This window comes from Heterodontus francisci, chromosome 3, assembly GCF_036365525.1.
Source record: "Heterodontus francisci isolate sHetFra1 chromosome 3, sHetFra1.hap1, whole genome shotgun sequence".
Taxonomy (NCBI): Eukaryota; Metazoa; Chordata; class Chondrichthyes; order Heterodontiformes; family Heterodontidae; genus Heterodontus; species Heterodontus francisci.
This window is the reverse complement of record NC_090373.1, coordinates 157354244-157376422: the sequence shown is the minus strand read 5'-3', so window position 1 is coordinate 157376422 and position 22179 is coordinate 157354244. Positions and strand designations below refer to the sequence as shown.

At 41.7% G+C, this 22179-nt stretch overlaps 1 protein-coding gene across 1 annotated transcript in view; it reads left to right on the top strand.

Annotated features, from left to right (window-relative positions):
- atg5 (ATG5 autophagy related 5 homolog (S. cerevisiae)) overlaps positions 1 to 15455 on the top strand; it is a 289336-nt gene extending 273881 nt beyond the window's left edge. Inside the window, exon 8 of the mRNA XM_068027020.1 lies at positions 7478 to 15455. Coding sequence (XP_067883121.1) covers positions 7478 to 7488 — 11 coding nt within the window. The 3' untranslated portion in view covers positions 7489 to 15455. The remainder of the gene's footprint in view (positions 1 to 7477) is intronic.
- Positions 15456 to 22179: the final 6724 nt, after the last annotated feature.

Sequence of the window (22179 nt, the reverse complement as noted above, 5' to 3'; positions counted from 1 at the left end):
TAATTATGCAACAAGAATATTCTTTTGATAATAAAAAATGAAACAACCAACCTGGCTTTCAACTTCATATGCTTAGTGTTTTATCTCTTTTTGGAAAAAAGTTTCGCCACCACTAAATAAGCTCTCATTGATTTTTTTTTTATAAATGTACATAATATTCTGACCAACTTTATTTCATAAATGCAAAGTACTTAAAATATGTATAATCATTCCAAAATCACGCTTTTGCTCATCTGTTAAAATTATGTTTGTGCAAGAAATTGAGTGTTCCGTCACTTGGTTAAATATAAATTGCAGGTTTATTTGATAGTTTGAAAATAGAGCTTTACAAAATGGTCTTGCCTAGAAGCCAGTTTTTACACAGTGCTGTAGTTGGCTTCAGGCAGGGTTCTTACATTAGGATGCTGTTAAGTCATAACTGCTAGCACATACTTGGGCTTTGCTAATAAAAGGCGTGCCTCATCACCCCTCCCAGTAGCTGAATTGCACCATCTATAAGATGCACTGCAGCAACTCACCAAGGGTCCTTCAACAGCACCTTCCAGCCCCGTCACCTCTACCACCTAAAAGAGCAAGGGCAGAAGGCGCATGGGAACACCACCACCTGCAAGTTAACCTCTAAGTCACACACCATCCTGACTTGGAACTATATCGCCATTTCTTCACTGTCGCTGCATCAAAAACCTGGAACTCCCTTCCTATCAGCACTGTCGGTGTACCTACACCACATGGACTGCAGCAGTTCAAGAAGGCAGCTCATCACCACCTTCTCAAGGGCAATTAGGGATGGGCAATAAATGCTGGCCTTGGCAGCGACACCCACATCCCATGAACGAATAAAAAAAGGCCACTAATGCTCCTTATTTATAAAAGCTCAAGAATAGACACCCAGGTGAAGTACTAGATGAATCCTGGTGTCCATACAAAAGTACACCATAATGTGCCAGTATTCTAAGACAGGAAGAGTGCAAAGAACAAAATTGAAGGGAAAGTGACTCAAAACCTATTTTAGTTCTTCAGATGCTATAATGTACTCATTTTACTGTTTTATGTTTTGTAAGTTCAAAATCCAGGGAAGTGACAACTGTTGCATAACTACGCTAACCATTGTGTATGATTGATTTTGTCTATTCACTGGAGGTGATTGATGCTCCTTTTTTGTCAAAAAAATGATCAAAGCCCTCACACTTACTTCCCTATGTAGCTCATTCACAGAGAAACTACTTCTATTGGTGTGATTACATTATTTGCAGAAATGACATCGACAAACCCATTGGGATTGTGAGATAAAAGCACAAGGATAAAAGAATGTAGGCACATGCAAAGGTCACTAAGACCTTTAACAACAAACTCATATTTATAGAATGCCTTATCACATCCTCGGGGCATCCCCAGTGTTTTATAACCAATCGATTATTTTTGAAGTGTAATCACTATTGTTATTTAGGTAAACATGACAAACTAGCCCTGTCCTGTTTCATAAATCAACTTTTCCTACCTGCCTTCTAAACCTTTCTCTTAATTCCTTTTCTCTCAAAATGTATGCAATTGACTTTTGAGTCTGTTTATTATCTCCTCCAGTTCTGTTCTCCAGTAGCTTATGCCACATCTATTATCTTTTGTGTGAAAAGTTTCCACTGTCTTCCCTTTATTCTAACTTCCCAATGTTTGGGTTCAAATGAGAGATAGAAGCTTTCACTGTTTTGAATACTTTATCGATCTCTTTCTTAAATACCTCAATTGGATAACACAAGCTGCCTCTCCAAAGAAAAGAAGCCTAACTTACTCATAAACAAAATTTTTGATACCTGAATGATCTTTGTTACTTATTTCCTATGATTAGGTGGCCAGGAACGCATATATGTCCTGGAAGAAGTTTGATGAACATGATACTACTATAATTCTGAGTTCGTCAAGGTCAACCTGAAAAATCTTTCATAACTGCCTGTTAGATTCAATCTATAGTTAAGCAGAGCAAGGCACCCAACATAGCATCAGGCAGTAGATGTATAGGAGATGTGTATGGTAGATAGCTCACAGTTTTCTTACAAGGGTAGATGGAAGTGTGGAATTCAAGACACACAGATCAGCGGAGCAGGCTAGAGGGGCTGAATGGCCTACTTCTGCTCCTAATTCGTATGTTCGTATTATGACCATGCAGTACAAGTGGACACCTGTTTCTGTAACTTGAAAGGCTCATTGACTTAAAGATGTCCAGTGTTTGGACAAATCCCCCCAAAAATTTACCTACCCTTCAGGCTTGTAATTGTGACTAATAACAACAACTAGTATTTATTTATACAGTACCCTTAATGTAGTACGACAGTCCAAGGTGCTTCACAGGAGCATTATAAAACAAAATATGACGCTGAACCACATGAGATATTGGAGCAGATGACCAAAAGCTTGGTCAAAAGTTAAGTTTTAAGGAGTGTCTTAAAGGGGGAAAGTGAGGTAGAGAGGCAGGGGGCTTTAGGGAGGAAATTCCAAAGATTCTTAGGGCCTAGGCAGTTGATGGTGCGCCCACCAATGGTGGAGCAATTAAATTCAGGGATGCTCAAGAGGCCGGAATATGAGGAGCACAGATATCTCAGAGGGTTGTAGGGCTGGATGAAATAAGTGATGGAAAAGGCGAGACCATGGAAGGATTTGAAAACAATGATAATTTTAAAATCAAGGTGTTGTTTAACCAGGAGCCAATGTAGATCAGAGAGCACAAGGGTGATATGTGAACAGCATTTGGTGTGTGTTAGGACACAGGCAGCAGAGTTTTGGACGTCCTCACATTTCGGAGGGTAGAATGTGGGAGGCCAACCAGGAGTGAATTGTCAAGTCTGGAGGTAGCAAAGGCAGGGATGAGGGTTTCAGGGGTGGAGCCAGTAATGTTACGGAGGTGGAAATAGTCTTAATGGGCGTGGATATGTGCTTGAAAGCTCATCTCATCAATTATGACACCAAGGTTGCAAACAGTCTGGTTCAGCCTCAGACAGTTGCCAGGGAGAGGGATGGAATGGGTGGCGAGGGAACAGAGTTTGTGGTGAGGACTGAAGACAGTAGCTTCAGTCTTCCCAACATCTAACTGGAAGAAATTTCTGCTCATCCGGTACTAGATGTCACATGCGCAGTGTGACAATTTAGATATGTGGAGAGATCAAGAGAGGTGGTTGTGAGGTTATATTTTGTTAATATTTGTTAATGCCCATGATGTCGAGATGAATTACTCAGTTGATATAGCAGGTTAGGCTGAAGTGTTGGGAGGGTCTAATTTTCTTTGGCATAGATAGCCATTTCTATAAGAACCTGGTTCAAATCACATTGTTTCACCAGGGTGAAAATTAGCCAGAAATACTTGCGAAATATTTTCTTGCCTGCCTCCTGCAGCGAACCATCAAGGTCGGTGGTGTAGTGGTAATGTCGCTGGACTAGTAATCCTGATGCCCAGGCTAATGCCCTGGGGACACTGGTTCAAATCCCACTACGGCAGCTTCAAATAACAAAAATCTGGAATTAAAAACTGGCTTCAATATTGGTGCCACGAAACTATCATTGTTGTAAAAACCCATCTGGTTCACCAATGTCCTTTAGGGAAGGTAATCTGCTGTCCTTACCTGGCCTGGCCTACAAGTGACTCCAGATGCACAGCCATGTGTTCGACTCTTAACTGCCCTCTGAAATGGCCTAACAAGCCACTCAGTTCAAGGGCAATTAGGGATGGGGAAGATTTGCTGGCCTGCTAGAGCCACCCACATCCCATGAAAGGATTAAAAAAAAACAAGAGGCCTACTGCACTGCAAGACTTCATTACAATTTGCCAATTGAAGCAATGGAAGAGCTATATCTCTCAACTTTAATGGTGACACATTGTTTGAAGTAGTCTTTATGAATTCCTAAAATTCTGTCCTATATTATTTTAATATTTAATATTTGTGCTCTTTGAAATGCTGTAATCTAAAGGCTGTATGAGGTCAGGGATCAGCAACAGGCCTGATGGTCCGATTTGCTATCTGTTCAACGTTCCACTTGGCATTAGTTCCAAATGTTGTTTTCTACACTTGAGAGAAGATGGTAGATGATGTGTTGATATCGGAGGGTTGGGGATAATGATTGCTGATACACTGAAATTGAAAAAGGAGAAAGATTAAATAGTTTGGAGGTCCAGAGTGAAGGCAAACTAGAGATGAATCGGCCAGCACTTGAGAGATGGACTAATGCTCACGTGCACCAGATTAACAGCAGGACGTTTGTATACAGCACAGTTTGTCAGACCAAATGTAAGGCATAAAATTAAATATACTTGGGCATATATTGCCATTCCTTCTGAATCACTAGGTCAAAATCATGGAACACCCTGCTTAGCAACATTGTGGGAGTACTTCCATCACACGATGTCCCACCATTACCTTCTCAAAGACAGCCAGGGATAAGTAATAATAGTTGGGCTTGCCTATAATGTCCTTATTCCAAACCTGAAATTTAGAACAAATACTTGTCCTCTGAATAGTGCTGCAAATGTTCATACTAGGTGAAGTTACTAGTTACTGCCAGCTATGGGAGAACACTTGTGCCAGTTTTGTAAGTTATACCCCTAGAATATGAAGTGCAATTTTACCTGAAGAATTATGACATCTGCATTTGAATTTGAAGCCTTTACCGAAATCCATTTTTATCACACATACTCATTTTCTGTTCTTTGTTCTCAAGAATAATTTTTTTCAGTTGTGATTGGCCATGAGTAAAGATGCATTTCATAGTTTAAAATTAGACTTTTGGCGTGGCTATGCTATGACCCTGTGGTGTAATCCATGTGCAATATTTCAGTTGTATATAGCCAAATTACCTGGATCTGTGTTTTCTAATTATTGGAGCTCCATGTTTTTAGTTTTTAGTTTTGAAAAGAAATTATGGGATTTTTTTTTTGTTTCTTCAAATTGGGTAGAATCAGAAGAAGAAATATAAACAGCAACTTGCATTTATATAGTCCCTTTAATGTAGCATTATCAGACAAAATTTAACACCAAGCCACATAAAGAAATAGGTTTTAAGGAACGTTGTAAATGAGAGGAGCGGTTTAGGGAGGAAATTCCAATGCTTAGAGCATACAGCTGAACTCCAGAGGTGAGGTGAGAGTAACTGCCCTTGACATCAAGGCAGCATTTGACTGAGTATGGCATCAAAGAGCCCTAGCAAAATTAGAGTCAATGGGAATCAGGAGAAAAACACTCTGCTGGTTGGAGTCATACCTAGCGCAAAGGAAGATGGTTGTGGTTGTTGGAGATCAATCATCTCAGCTCCAGGAGTTCCTCAGGCTAGTGTTCCAGTCCCAACCATCTTCAGCTGCTTCTTCAATGAAAAAGAAGTGGGGATGTTTGCTGATAATTGCACAATGTTCAGCACCATTAATGACAACTCATACTCAAGCAGTCCGTGTAGAAATGCAGCAAGACCTGGACAATATTCAGGCTTGGGCTGATAAGTGGCAAGTAATATTGGTGCCACACAAGTGCCAGGCAATGACTATCTCAAACAAGAGAGAATCTAACCATCTCCCCTTGACAATCAATGGCGTTATGATCGCTGAATCCCCCACTATCAACATCCTAGGGGTTACCATTGGCCAGAAACTGAACTGGAGTAGCTACATAAATACCATGACTACAAGAGCAGGTCAGAGGCTCGAAACCTTGCGACGAGTAACTCACCACCTGACTCCCCAAAGCCTGTCTACCATCTACAAGGTACAAGTCAAGAGTGTGATGGAATACTCTCCACTTGCCTGGATGAGTGCAATTCCAACAATACTCAAGAAGCTCGACACCATCCAGGACAAAGCAGCCAGCTTGATTCTACCCCATCCAACATGTTAAAAATCCACTCGTTCCACCACCGATGCAGTGGCAGCAGTGTTTACCATCTACAAGATGCACTGCAGCAAAGCACCAAGGTTCCTTAGACAGCACCTTCCAAACCTGTGACTACCACCTAGAACAACAAGGGCAGCAGATGCATGGGAACACCACCACCTGCAGGTTCCCCTCCAAGCCACACACCAGCCTGACTTGGAACTATATCGCTGTTCCTTCACTGTCGCTGGTTCAAAATACTGGAACTCCCTTCCTAACAGCACTGTGGGTGCACCTCCACCCCAAGGACTGCAGTGGTTCAAGAAGGCAGCTCACCACCAGCTTCTCAAGGACAATTAGGGATGGGCAATAAATGCTGGCATAGGCAGTGACATCCACATCCCATGAACGAATAAAAAAAGAGCTGAAAGCACAGCTGGTAATGAAGGGAAGATGGAAACTGCCAATGGACAAGAGGCTAGAATTAGAGGAACACAGAGTTGTCAGGGGATTGAAAAGATCACAGACCTGAAATGTTACTTCTGTTTCTCTCTCCACAGATGCTGCCAGACTTGCTGAGTATTTCTAGCATTTTCTGTTTTTATTTCAAATTTCCAGCATCCTCTGTATGTTGCTCTTGTGTTGTCACAGGGTTGTACAGCTGGAGGAGGTTACGGAGATAGGCTGTGCAAATCAAAGGGACAAAATTGGTACACAGTATGCAAATCACATGATGTCCTCAGGATTCTTGTTATGATGATATGAAAGGCAAATGTATTTCAGCAAGAATCCTTAGCCAATTTATTTAAGGGCCCAAACTTGAGTGTGTGTGTTCAAGAAATAGAAATAAGAATTTGGCAGTTAAATCTATATAAAGATTGGATTTTTTTAATCAGCAATAATGAAACAAAAAATACTGAAAATTGAAAATATTGAGTAGCAGCAAATGAAATGACGAAGTATACTTTGATAAAAATCAGTAAAACGGATGACATGGAGCTCGATTTATTACAGTATTACAGTCTCCTTTGTTTTTTTTTGCATTATCTATTTTTAATCTTAACAGTGTGGGTTGAAATATTCCTTCACTTTGTTACTTTGTGTCAGCATCAAGTAACAGAATCTGGAATAGCATAGGCCAAATGCAGAGCAAATCCTCCTCATGATTTTGTAAGAATATGCTTTAGCCCTATCACAGAAGAGCACCCTCTAGTTGCGCGAATGTGAATTTTTCCACATTACACTCTGACCATCGTTATGACCTCTGTGCCATCCAATGTGTGGTACGGAACATATATTTTGGAGTTTTATGCTCCAGACTTCTATCTGTAAAAGTACAATATATATTGGGGGGGGTGGGGGCATGAAAGTTCACGAGAAGGGTAATGATGACTGCCAAAAAGTGTGGTCAGCACCTATCCTACTACTCTAAGACTACCCTCATCTCCTTCATGATAATCATTGATTAAAAAAAAAATTCAAAATTACACGCATGCACAACTGATATGCATGCATTTCAAAAATAAGAGATATTAATTTATATTATCAGACTCTATTCATTTTCTGTTTATATAGAAACAGATTCTGGTCTGATAGGTCATCTGCCTGAAACTTAAATTCTGTTTCTCTCTCTACAGGTGCTGCCTGATGTGCTGAATATTTCCAGTGTTTACTGTCCTTGTTCCAGATTTCCAGCATTCTCAGTATTTTTCTTTCATTTTCTGTTCATGTTTTCTTCATTAATCAGAGTAGAAAAGCTATCTACAAAAGCAAAATTAGCTATCTACCTTGTTTAGAGATATGCACATACTTATGGGCATATACATAGACTGAAGATCAGCAGAGCATCGCTGCAGGAGTTCCTCTGGGTACTGTCCTCAGCCCAAAGATCTTCAGCTGCTCCATCAATGACCTTTCCTCCATCATAAAGTCAGAAGTGGGGATGTTCACACAGTGTTTAGTACCATTCACAACTCAGCTAATGAAGCAGTCCATATTTGCATGCAGCAAGACCTGGTCAACATTAAGGCTTCGACTGATAAGTGCCAAGTAACACATAAGTATTGCTGAAAATAGAGACATGTTAAGAACATAACATAGGAACATAAGAAATAGGAGCAGGAGTAGGCCATTCAGCCCCTCAAGACTGCCCCGCCATTCAATAAGATCATGACTGATCTGTCCCAGGCCTCAACTCCTCATTCGGGCCTGCTCCGCATAACCCTCGACTCCCCGAGATTTCAAAAATCGATCTACCTCCTCCTTAAATACAATTAATGACCTAGCCTCCACAACTCTCTGAGGTGAAGAATTCCAGAGATTCACCACCCTCTGAGAGAAGAAATTGCTTCGTATCTCAGTTTTAAATGTGTGCCCCCTTATTCTGTAACTATGTCCCCTAGTTTGAGATTCCCCCACCAGGAAACATATTCTCAACATCTACCCTGTCAAGCCCCCTTAAAATCTTATATATTTCAGTCAGATCACCTCTCATTCTTCTAAACTCCAATGAATAAAGGCCTAACCTGTTTAGTCGTTCTTGATAAGACAACCCCTTCATCCCAGGAATCAGCCTAGTGAACCTTTTCTGAACTGCCTCCAATGCTAGTATATCCTTCCTTAAATACGGGGACCAAACTGTACGCAGTACTCCATGTGTGGCCTCACCAACACCTTGTAGAGTTGTAACAAGACTTCCCTATTTTTAAGCTCTAACCCCCTAGCAATAAATACCAAAATTCCATTTGCCTTCCTAATTACTTTCTGCACCTGCATGCTAACATCAGAACAATCCGCAGGACGAAAAGCTTCAGCAACATGTCTCAACTGTCAGCAGGGCTCGCAGTGTAGCACATTTGCACGCACTGGAAACTACATAATATTAATACACAGGGCTCTGTTCTTTGCAGATAGAAAGAACATGTACAAACATTGCACCTGTTCCAGCTAAACAAAATAAGTGTCAGCTGTTCACTGGTTTATTCTTCAGGGCAATGCATTGACCAATCAGAGTCAAGCTGCCCGTTTTACATTTCAAACAAAGCTTGGCAGGTAACTGTCAGTCACCGGAAACTGGTGCCTTCTCCATGGCAACACCTCTACCAATCAGAATTCACTTGCCAACCAATCAGCACTCTCTTCTCATACCGTATAAAGTTGTTGTTTTCCCTTACATTGCTATTCTTGTGGATTGCCCTGATGAGTGCAAGATGAAAAGCTTCAACAACATGTCTCTATTTTCAGCAATACTCAAGTTCTGTACTACCAAATGATGATTTCACATAAGTGCCAGGAAATGACATTTCCACAAGAGAGAGTCTAATCACTTCCCCTTGACATTCAACAGCACTACCATCGCTGAATCCCCCATCATCAACATCCTGGAAGTTGCCTTTGACGAGAAACTAAACTGGACCAGCCACACAAATACTGTGGCTACAAAAGCAGGTTAGAGGCTGGGTATTCTGTGATCAGCGACTCACCACCAGATGCCCCAGAGTCTTTCTACCATCTACAAGGCACAAGTCAGGAGTGTGATGGAATGCTGATCACTTGCCTGGATGAGCGCAGTTCCAACAAGACTCAAACAGCTCAAAACCATCCAGGACAAACCAGTCCACCTGATTGACACTGCTTCCACCACTTTAAACATTCACTCTCGCCACCACTGGACACAGTGACTGCAGTGAACATCCTGAGGCAAGGGCTTCAACTGCACCGTTAATGTCTTGATCCATGCAAATACCCCATTGCCTGGAAAATGTGATGGGATCAGGGATGCAATTAGCAGGTATGGAGATATTCAACACTGATGGGATCCACTCCTAAAAGACCTCTGGAGGAATTTCAGGGCTAATATCTTTAAGAGAGGAGGACAAAATTGGTGACAGAAAACAACAGAATTCTTTAAGAACCAATCATTCAAAAAAAAAGGGTGAAGCCGCTTCAACTTAAAGCTTCCTCTCCTAAATTCATCAGCCCGATAAAAACCAAGTTAGTAATTTTTTGGCATGTTGTTAAATTCCTTTCCATTAATGCTACAAAAAGGAAGAAGATAGGAGCATGTACCTACTCCCTGCTCACTGCCCCCGTGGCAATAAGATCAGTTACAAATACTGGGTGAGCCAACAGGAGCACAAGGTTTCTCTGCATGTGACTGACATCCATTATATCACAATCTATAGGCCTCACTACCTAATTTACAGACAGTGATTGAGGAATTCAGTATCTACTCAGATTATAAAATTGGCTACAATGAGTGAAGTGATTCCACTCACCTTTTTGCAGGGATAGACAAGGGGTTCGAACATAAGAACAGGAGAAGGCCACGTAGACTCTTGAGCCTGTTTTGCCATTCAATGAGATCATGGCTAATCTGCAATAATGCCTTTGGCCCATATTCCTTAAATATCTTTGGTTAACAAGAATCCATCAATCTCACATTTAAAATTAGCAACTGATTGAGCATCAATTCAAAAGCTTCAGTCTTCCCAATATTTAATGAGAGGAAATTTCTGCTCATCGAGTACTGGATGTCAGATAAGCAGTCTGAGAATTTAGAGACAGTGGAGGGGTTGAGAGAGGTGTTGGTGAGGTGGAGCTGGGTATCGTCTGCGTATATGTGGAAACTGGGGTTGTGTTTTCGGATGATGTTGCCAAGGGGCAACATGGAGATGAGAAACAGGAGGAGCCAAGGATGGATCCTTGATGGCACCAGAGGTAACGGTGCGGGAACAGGAAGAGAAGCTATTGTTGGTGATTCTCTGGCTACGATTAGCTCGAAAAGAATGAAACCAGGTGAGAGCAGTCCCACCCAGCTGGATGACAGTGCAGAGGCGTTGGAGGAGAATGGTATGGTCAACATGTTAAAGGCTGCAGACAGGTCGAGATGGACAAGGAGGGATAGTTTACCTTTGTCACAGTCAAGTAGGATGCATTTGTGACTTTGACAAGAGCTGTTTCAGTACTGTAGCAGGAACAGAAACCTGATTGGAGGGATTCGGACATGGAGTTCCGGGAAAGATGGGGGCGAATTTAGGAGGCGACGACATGGTCAAGGACTTTGGAGTGGAAAGGGAGATTGCAGATGGGGCCGTAGTTTGCAAGGACAGAGGGATCAAGAGTTGGTTTTTTTTGAGGAGAGGGGTGGTGACAGCAGATTTGAAGGAGAAAAGGACAGAACCTGTGGAGAGAGAACTTTTGATAATGTCAGCTAACAGCGGAGCCAGGAAGGGACATTGGGTGGTCTGTAGATTAGTGGGAATAAGATCAAGTGAGCAGGAGGTGGGTCTCAAGGACATGATGAGCTTGGGGAGGGGATGTGAGGAGGTAGGAAAGAAATTAGAGAAGGAAACAAGTTCAGGGCTAGGGCAGGCAGGAGCAATAGTGGAAGCTTGACCCGGTGGGCTACAGGAAGGGAGGGAAATGACAGAGGCAACTGATTGGTTGGTCTCAATCTGGTGACAACTAAATCTATGAGCATCTCGCACTTGTCATTGGAGGTGAGGATAGAGGAGACAGGGGAAAAAGATTTAAGAAGACAGCTTGCAGTAGAGAAAAGAAGTTGGGGGTTCTCTTCACATTCCAGAATAATTTTAGAGTAGTGAGCAGTTTTTACAGACGAGAGCAGGACCTGATAGTGCTTTATGTGGTCTAGCCAGATGTGGAGATGAATGGCTAAACCAGCTGTCCGCCATATCCATCTAAGTCTGCATCACTTGGACTTAATGGAGCGGAGATGAAGGTCATACCGGAGGAATTACCCAACAACCTTCTAAATTCAAGGGAGTGCAACCCGAGTTTGTGTAACCTCTCCTTGTAATTTAACCCTTGGAGTCTAGGCATGATTCTGGTAAACCTATGCTGCACTTCCTCCAAGGCCAATATATCCTTCCTAAGGTGTAGTGCCCAGAACTCCTCACAGTACACAAACTGCTTGGGTATTAAAATGATTTCCTCCTCGAAAGAAGTTATCAAGCTACTAATCACACTTCACTCAAAACAATTTCAAAGACAAGATATAAGCTCTGCAGTCCTGCCACATCCAGTCATGAATGGCGCTGGACAATTAAACAACTGACAGGAGGAGGAGGCTCCACAAACATCCCCATCTTCTATGAAGGGGCAGCCCAGTACATCCGTGCAAAAGACAAGGCTGAAGTATTTGCATCCATCTTCAGTCAGAAGTGCCAAGTGGATGATCCATCTCGGCCTCCTCCTGAGGTCCCCAGCATCACAGATGCCAGTCTTCAGCCAATTCGAATCACCCCACGTGATATCAAGAAACAGCTGAGGTCACTGGGTACTGCAAAGGCTATGAGCCCTGATAACATTCCGGCAATAGTATTGAAGACTTGTGTTTCAGAACTAGCCACATCCCTAGAAAAGCTGTTCCAGTACAGCTACAACACTGGCATCTACCCATCAATGTGAAATATTGTTCAAGTATGTCCTGTGCACAAAAGGCAGGACAAATCCAACCCAGCCAGTGACTGCCCTATCAGTCTACTCTCAATCATCAGTAAAATGATGGAAGGATTCGTTAACAGTGCCATCAAGTGGCCCTTGCTTAGCAATAACCTGCTCAGTGACGCTCAGTTTGGGTTCTGCCAGGGCCACTCAGCTCCTGACCTCATAATAGCCTTGGTTCAAACGTGGACAAAAGAGCTGAACTCAAGAGGTGAGGTGAGAGTGACTGTCCTTGACATTAAGGCAGCATTTGACCGAGTATGGCATCAAGAAGCAAAACTGGAGTCAATGAGAATCAGGGGGGAAAATCTCCATTGGCTGGAGTCATACCTAGCACAAAGAAAGATGGTTGTGGTTGTTGGAGGTCAATCATCTTCAGTCCCAGGACATCACTGCAGGAGTTCCTCAGGGTAGTGTCCTAGGCCCAACCATCTTCAGCTGCTTCATCAATGACCTTCCCTCCATCATAAGATGGGGATGTTTGCTGATGTTTGCACAATGTTCAGCACCATTCGCGACTCCTCAGATACGGAAGTAGCCCATGTCCAAATGCAGTAAGTCTTGGACAACATCCAGGCTTGGGGTGATAAGCGGCAAGTAACATTCGCACCATACAAGTGCCAGGAAATTACCATCTCAAACAAGAGAGAATCTAACCATCTCCCCTTGACATGCAATGGCATTACCATCGCTGAATCTCTCACTATCAACATCCTGGGGGTCACCATTGACCAGAACCTGAACTGGACCAGCCACATAAATGCTGTGGCTACAAGAGCAAGTCAGAGGCTGGGAATTCTGCCACATGTAACTCACCTCCTGTCTCCCCAATACTGTCCACCATCTACAGGGCATAAGTCAGGAGTGTGATGGACTACTCTCCACTTGCCTGGATGGGTGCAGCTTCAACAACATTCAAGAAGCTTGACACCATCCAGGACAAAGCAGCCCACTTGACTGGCCCTGCATCCACCACCTTCAACATTCACTCCCTCAACCACCGATGCACAGTGGCAGCAGTGTGTACCATCTACAAGATGCACTGCAGCAATTCACCAAGGCTCCTTCAACAGCACCTTCCAAACCTATGACCTCCACCACCTAGAAGGACAAGGGCAGCAGATGCATGGGAACACCACCACCTGCATGTTCCCCTCCAAGCCATGCACCATCCTGACTTGGAACTATATTGACGTTCCTTCACTGTCGCTGGGTCAAGATCCTGGAACTCCCTTCCTAACAGCACTGTTGGTGTTCTATACCCCAAGCACTGCAGCGGTTCAAGAAGGCAGTTCACCACCACCTTCTCAAGGACAATTAGAGATGGGCAATAAATGCTGGCCTAGCCAGCGACGCCCACATCCCCCGAACGAATAAAATAAAATTAAGGCAGCCCACCAAAGTAGGGGTTTTATGTCTAGACTAGCAGAGTTAATTCCATGAAGATAAGTATTCTCTCTCAACATCTGACCTATTTCAAATGTTGTTGGCTCTAATTCCTTCCAAGCTATTTTATTACCTTAATAGTAGCTTAAAAGTAGTTTATTTGACAGGCTAGCTAACCCAGAAGACAGGGTCCTTTACTTCAGCTTCTTAAGGGCACAGAGTGTTCAGATTTCAAGTTTTATACTATTTTTGAGTGACTCTAAATCATAAAAAAGTTCATTGGCAGCCAGACCAGTCAGGATTGAAATGCCTGAATCTAGAAGGAAAGCAATCACAGTATCCCACTGCACCAACTTTATCATTGACCAACTATGACAAACTCTTCACCATTCTGTGTTCCCATCCCATTGTTAAATCTATGTGTTAAGTACTTTACAAGTGAGCTGGAATTCACCTTTCTTTCCTTTCCGGTCCTAAATGACAATATTTAAAATCTTTTGATGACCAGATTCAAAGTAGACTTACACCCATTCAGTGATGTAACCCCTTGCTTGGAAACTAGATGAGCTCCCAGTGTACCTTACCTGGCTTTGTATGTTATAACAGACCCTTTCAACTGAAGGGTTAAGATACATCTATTACAAGAAACTCAACTCTTTTCACAAGGTCTGTGCCGATCGCTGGACTGTGTTCAGCTCTCAGGCTCAGCAGACCAGAAGTGCAATATTGTGCAGTAACCTTATAGTGAGTAAAATCTGCTGCTCAGAGAGTGGACACCTGGCTACCCTAATTTGGGAAGCTCATGTACTGTCTTCCCTTTCTTTTCACGCTGCCTTTTAATTATCAGTGAACTTTGCAGAGCAGTATCGTAAGTTGAACCTGCTATTAAACAGGACCCTAAATTGCAAGTTACTTTTGGAGAAGCTTTAGATGTATTGTGATCAGTCATGGAGAAAAATGTCTAATACTAGTGCACTGGTCACCTACTTCCCACCACGCCTTCTCTTCGTTTTCTGAGCCCTCTCTAACTACAATAATGACAATGACTGTTCCATTTAGAAAGACAGCTGGAAATTGTTACACAATTGTAATTTTGGCTAATAGTGGATGTCGGCAGTTTCACTACCACTGAATGAAAGCTTTAGCAGAGGAGTTCAAGGCTCCTGAATGGCTGCAAGATGTTGAAACTATCATTAAAAACCTGGTTAAAGGCAGCAGTATTACAGATTAACACAAGACCTTTGTGACACCTTTTGTTTTCTAAACAGGCATGAACAAATGTGAAGCAAATTGTTGTTGAAGTTTAGAGAGGTTTATTTCCTTTTAGATGGTCAAGCAATGTAGTTCAGTCAGAGGAAGCTGTAACAAGGGCAGATGCCTGATGAATTTTACCATTCTGGTTTGGAGAAATTACACTGAGCACCAACCTTCCCCAAAATCCTGTTCCCATGCTAAAGCAATCCTGGCTCAGCCAAGATTATAAAGTAGAAGAGGCACATTTCAGGAAACAACGCTATCTGTGAGAGACTTTCACAGGTAGAAGCGCAGTATTGAAACTTTACCACTGCAATTCTGTATGGACACGGATTAATACAGAACGTTAACACACAACTGAAGCAACTCTTCTGTTCCTGACAGAAACATGGAGGTCTGAACTCAAGGACTAGCAATTCTTATGATGCTGCTCTAATTATAAACTTGTAGAAGACTGACAAGCTAATCATTGTGACTTTGTAAAGGTCGTCTTGTATGTATTTTGTAGAGACATTAGTAAAGAAATAACACAGAAGCGGCAAGTTGTGAGCTTGCATTTTTACTCCATTTTCTTGACCAGTTTGAAGCCAGGTTTCAGTTTTCCTTTAAAGTAATTGTTACCAGCTCGCCGAGTTTATTTACCACATTCTATGGAGTACAATGCGGCATTTTACTGTTTTAAAAACATGTTTTTTAACATTACTCCTTTTCCCAAAATTTTTGTCCGTTACCCCCTAACTTTACTTCAGTTGTTACCCTGTTTAAAAAAAAGTCCATTGAATTTTATTACACCACTCCATATCCCGCTTGCTAAATTGTTTTCTGCATGAATATTATCCTCAAACATTTCTCCCTTCACTATGAGCTTATCCCAGTTGGTTTTGTTTTCCCTACCACCCCCCCCCCACCCCCCCCCCCCCCCCACGGTAATCCTTTGTTAATTTAGATACCTCATCAATTCCCTATTTAACCATTTTGCACACTCCATGTTCAGATGTAGCCCATTCTTGCAGAATAGGTTCCATCTGTCCCAGAACTGATACCAATGCCCAAAAGAGTAGAATTCCTCTTCCTGACACCATGACTCTGATTTGATTGATTTCCCTAACATTCTGATCCTTCTCCATTCTAGCGCATGACCTGTTAAGTCTTGCTCCAAAGCTGGTTTTCCTAATTTCCTAAATTTATCTTCCAGGACTTCAGGACTTTCTTTGCCAACATCATTGGCTCCCACTTGGGGCCTTGGTAAGTAGTTGCTCTACCTCCCATTGCACACTGTTTCCAGTCTCTTCAGTATGACTCATGGGAACACCATCAGCTGCAAGTTCCCCTCCAAGCCACACACCATCCTGACTTGGAACCATATCGCTGTTCCTTCACTATCCCTGGATCAAAATCCTGGAACTCCCTTCCTAACAGCACTGTGAGTGTACCTGCATCACATGGACTGCAGTGTAAAAGAAGGAGCTCATCACCACCTACTCAAGGGCAATTAAGGATGGACAATAAATGCTGGCCTTGCCAGTAACACTCCCATCCCAAGAAAAAAATCTTCCCATGCTGGAAACTGAGGGGGGAATCTATTTTGATTTTTCTCCTCTCAAACTGTGGTAGCTGGGGTCAATGGTGGCAACCCTAACATTGTCCCAGCTAAAATCAGCTATCTAAGCACAGGGGTTAAATCTGGGAAACTCCCGGTCCCTATGGATCAGTTTCTTACATTCACCCATTAAGCCATCAGAGAGCTCTTCGGGAATCTTAAATTATGGTGTAAACAGCATTTGGCTTAAACTGTGAGGATGGAACTATAAACCATAGGCTGCACCTCTTAACAGCAGACTTAAAAATAAGGGTTTCAATTTTTTTAAATTTATATTTTATGTGCGTCTAATGAGTTTAATGTATATTTGTTATTTCTATCAATCTAAACCACAAAAAACTCCCAGTACGTGAAGAAATAAAAAACAAAGTTACCCTTATTAACATATAGTGGGAGATATAGGAAAGGATACTAAACAAGTGGATTCACAACTGTTCCAGGAGGGATCAACTGACTCAAATGCTTGGATGACACTAGGTCTCCATTTTCCGAGGACAGTCCCCGGAAGAGGTTCTGTGTCCTCAAGCAAACAATGTTCTTGAAAGAACCCCCAGTTCATGAATACCCTAACTTTTGATTTCTCATGTTGGATTATGTTGGATAAGTGAGGTACAGCACAGAGTATGTAGTGTAAGTTACCTTGGATGAAGGTGTCTACTAAATGCCTAAATAATAATAATAAATGTATTAGTGAGAAATATCCATAATGTACCTATTATTGTTATTATTACTATTAGCTATAACATAGATTTGTACTGCACCATTGCAGTTGCCATAGCTATGACGCCCACTGAATAGTGTAGAGCATAGAGCATAGGCAAGATTTGAGATTCGGTGTAAAATGAATATGACATTGTCAAAAGAAGTATAATTACTGCTTTAACAACCAGTTTCAAAAGAATTTTCAATATTTGCCACCAAATGGAAAGGAAACGTCAATGTTCTGTTCAATATGTCAGTCAGTATTTTCTATTTTGAGTGGAGGCAGAACATCTATAAAATAATGCAAAACTACTGCTAAAGGTAAATCTGCTCTTATGGCATGTGCTAGGTCAAATTTTGTTACTAATTTTCTTTGCAAAGTTGACCCAGCACTGACCAAGGTCTATAAACAGTGGAAATGAAAAATTGACCTTCCTAAATAGTCTCTGCATTAGTTATAAATGGTGTCTGAATGTGCTTCAATAGAGTGACTTCATATTTGTGGTAACTAAATGTTCATTTGTTTCGCATTTATAGTGTATATGTGCAACCTTTAAAATATGGGCTGCTACCAATTTTTGCTTCACCACACTGCACAACCTACATTTTCCATCCTGGCTACTTTGTGTGCTCCCACTCTGTGGGCTGAATTTTAATTGCGCGCCGTGTGCCTCGGAGGCATGCTTTCAACTCGGTGAGCTTCTGACTCAGAAGGGCTGCTGAGGAGCCCCCGCAATATTTCGCGTGGGGGCTCATTTAAATAGTAGGGGCAGAGCAGCCGCACCCAATGATGTGTAGGGGCGGCCGCCGCGTCCCCGGCAACAGCATCCAGCACCACCACACAGGCTCCGGCGCCATTTTTAAAGGGCTTTAAGCCCTTACAATTAATTTTTAGAGGGACATCAGTTGTAATTTTTATTAAATATAAAATTCAGTGATGGAGGCCCTTCCCCAACCCCCACAGCAGTCATTTCATTGCCCGAAATGACCAACAATTGATTTCTCATATACCCAAACTTCCCCCCCCCCACCACGACCTTCAATCTTTTGCCCTTCAACCCCTTTCCACCATCCCCACATCTAATCAAAATTGTTTTCCCAGCTCCTCCACCCCTCCCGCCCTGAAAATTTTATTCCTCCCCCCTCCCCACCAGGTTCTCGCCTTGGAACTCTGTGCGGAGTTCCAAAGACGCAAGCAGGCTGAACGGAGACCGTAAAATCGGTGTGGGATGACCGCCGCCTGCAAGTAAGTAAATTTGAATATCATTAATGTTAATTTACATCTGGAGATGACGGGCCTGCACCAGGCAGTGCGGGTGGGGGAGGGGGGGTGGGATGCGGGGTGCACACTGAGGTCCCCTCGCCGCCAGCAATATGCGGTAGGCCCTTCTCGATGTAGCAGGTCGAGGCGGGCCTCTCCCCGGAGAATTTTACTGGTTCCTGCGCCGCGACCCATGGCGTCGAGGGGCAGTAAAATTCAGCCCTATGTCAACTCAAATTCAGTTGACAAAATATGGTCACCCAATTAAATGCAGAATGAGGTTAGAAAATCCAGCCTCTTAATGGTCGGATCAGTTCCACCCTGGCAGAAACTTTACCAGTCGAGCCAGTGGTGGGGGAGGGTGGTGGGCGGATTCAGCTATAAGTTTTAAACAGTCTACGTAAATTATCTTAAGTCATTTTAGGGCACAAAATTCAAAAATGGACAAAGGATAATAACGCTTTCACTTTCACACAGTAGCTATTTAAGGCTCCTCTATGAAGGGAGTGCACTGTGTAGTAAGCAACCGCATCAGATGAAGCAATCACTGTACAGGCATGTGACTGACAGTGTGAATGAATGTGGCTCGACTTGCATTGCTTTCTAACCACATGATTTGCATATTATTACCTTTTTGGCTTTCAAACAATTGATTTCCTACCAGTCCCAGAGATGAACATCTTAAAGGAAGTATTAAAAATTGAGAATTACTTTTCATTTCTTCTATCAGACTTTTACTCAATTTTCCCCTTTCCAATTCTGAGAGACAAAACCCTGCCTTTTGACCATTCTGTTGCCAGATCCCACAGTCGAACTTTCCTTATAGATCATCTTCAACGTTAGGCCGATGATGGTGTTCATTACACTCGGATTTGACACACCTATAAAATAAGAATGGCTTGTAAGATTTGATAAGATAGGGGTGTTTTATACCCCCTTCTAAGGTGGGAACAGACTTGACAGCACAACAGCTTGTTGTGAATTGACTTTATTGAGATAAAGGTAAGGACAAGTTTGTTAAGTTTGCAGATAAACCAGTCACAAACTCAGGCAGTAATTAACAGTCTAACACAGATACTACCCATATTAGAGACTGGATGGCAGAGCGCATGACTCTTTCTTTTGCAGCTTTTGGGCTTCAAGTTTCCCTGGTCGGTCTTTCTCTCTTGTCTCTTGTTAGTTGTTGTTCTCTGCCGTACAGTGTCAAAGGACTCCAAAACAGGACTCCTTTTATCCTGGCAGTTTTCCAGTTAACCCTCCCCTCTCCCAATCAATGATTAGTCTTGTATTAAAGGATGCCTTTCTTAACCAAGGATCATTTTGTGATGGTTGCTGTGGAATCAGTTCTCATGTGGCCCTGGAAATTATTGTCACCTGTTTTAAAAAAAACACAAATAATCCATTGTGGCTTTGCCCCAAAGCCCAATGGGTTAATTTGTCCAATTTTATCTGTCATATTAGAAATTTAATAATGTACAATATATAAATTTTACTCTTAGCATTGCAAAAATTGTGTGGTGGATTAAATGAAAAAACAACAGCTGCAGCGGGGTTAATTTCTTTGCTTGTCTCCAAGGGGGCGGAGCAAAACATTCTCAGATGCATCACTTTAGGTAACTTTTTTTTTAAATTCCCGATCGAAAAAGAACTAAACTCCACTTTAAACTGGTTTTTTTCCCAATTCTTTTTGGTATCCTTAGGGTTTGAAAATAACAAAATCATTAGTAACTTTATCAATTTCAAAGGAAATCATCTCCATCAGGGAAGACAGCATTTTAGATTAAACTCCAATTGTTTCCAAACTTTTAACATCTTTTGTAAGAGGTTTCTAACTCAAGGATTTTTAATACAACAAAGATGATTCCAAAATCCAATTCACAGCAATAAACATTTAAAATTCAAAATTTCAATGTTATCCTAAATAATTTAAACTTAATTCAGACTTATTAACTTATAATACTTATTAACTACACATAGAACAGAATAGCACGTGCTTTTTTTAAAGAAAAGGTAAATTATGTCATTTTTCTTGTTCTTTCTTCAGGTGCCTTTTCAAATGACTGTAATAAAACCAAAAACTAAAGGAAAAAGTTATTTAACATTCTTACAACAAAAGAGTTAACACCAACTTCTTAAACAAATTATAGAATCTTTCCCATATCTCCTTTGTTTATCCATTCTCTCCCTTAAACCAATATCCAATTCCTGACGTTTGCTGTTTAAAAACAGTCAATAAGACATGTCTTTAATTTAAGCTGCAAAAAATAGCAAGAGCAGATTTTAAACTTTGGTCCAATTAAAACAGTGTTTTAAACTTCAAATTAGATTTCTGCCAGACATCTTCAGGCATTCAAGGCTGAAACTTATCTCTTACAAAATTGTTCATTGCCTTTTCACAGTTGCACAATGAACTTTTCAAATAAAAAATAAAATGTAATTCAGTTTTTATATCCTATTTCTGGGTGCACAATCTTAAATTGAAATGAACACACTCAACAATCACTTTCACACTTACTCAATTTCAAACAACTTAGAAAAATTGATTCCTGTAATGGGTTATGAATTCAAAGTATCAAAAATTGTTAAATTACCTGTCCCAATCCCAAGGAACACACAGGTTCAACTAGTTCACAACCAAAACATGACTCAAGGTTCCCACAAAATATACATGTGTAAAAATAGAATAAGTAACAGACTCATGCTTTCAACATTAAAGGGTTAATGACTGTTAGCTGTACAGAACACAAGCTACACAGATAAGGATATTCATTTGTGGAAGCTTCCAACATTCACACATTCGAACAAAAGACACAGTAACTTTCTTTTACTCACTTTAAATTTCACTAAAAACATCTTAAGTTGTCCCTCTTTCCTCAATCTGATAACTCTCACATTCCCACTCCAGCTCTCCCCAATCTACGTTCTAAACACTGTCCGCGTGGAAGGCCGGGACAGTGCCTCCCACGATAACTGCAGACACATTTGCCCGTTGTCTCCCCAATCTTCCCTGCCGTTCCAAATCTCCTTTGAAACAATCATTCTCTTCCTCCTGTTGTTTCAACGGACTTTTATTTTCCTGAGGGTCAATCATGGCTGCGCCAGTGTTCCAGTTAGTGACATGCTGCTGCTGTAACAAAGCGGTCATACGCTTGTGGTACAGCTCCAAATCCCGAACCTGCTGGTTCAGTCGCTCAACCTCTGTATCTTGCTTAGTTGCGGTCTCTTGGATTTGCTGAGTGCTGTAAGCCAGAAGGTTTTTTGCCTCTCTATCTTTAACTTCTTCTGGCCTATCTTATCTTGAATGAACTCTATAACTTCCTTGTATTTCTGCTCAAAGACCCGTTTAACATCTTTAGACAACATGACTTTATTATTCTCTTTATATATTCTTGTATAAGTGCCATTGGATCACTGGTGGTTCCTTTAAGGTCTCCACACTCCCCAAAAGGATTTTCCTTCCCAAGATGCGTATTGGCCAGTCTCGCGAACTTGAGATCCTTCCTTACTCTCAAAATGCGTTCACAACACGCCGTCCCATCTGGGGTGCCAGATGTAAGATTTGATAAAATGGTGTTTTATACCCCCTTCTAAGGTGGGAACAGACTTGGCAGGACAAGTTTGTTAAGTTTTCAGTTCAACCATAGTCATAAACTCAGGCAGTAATTAAC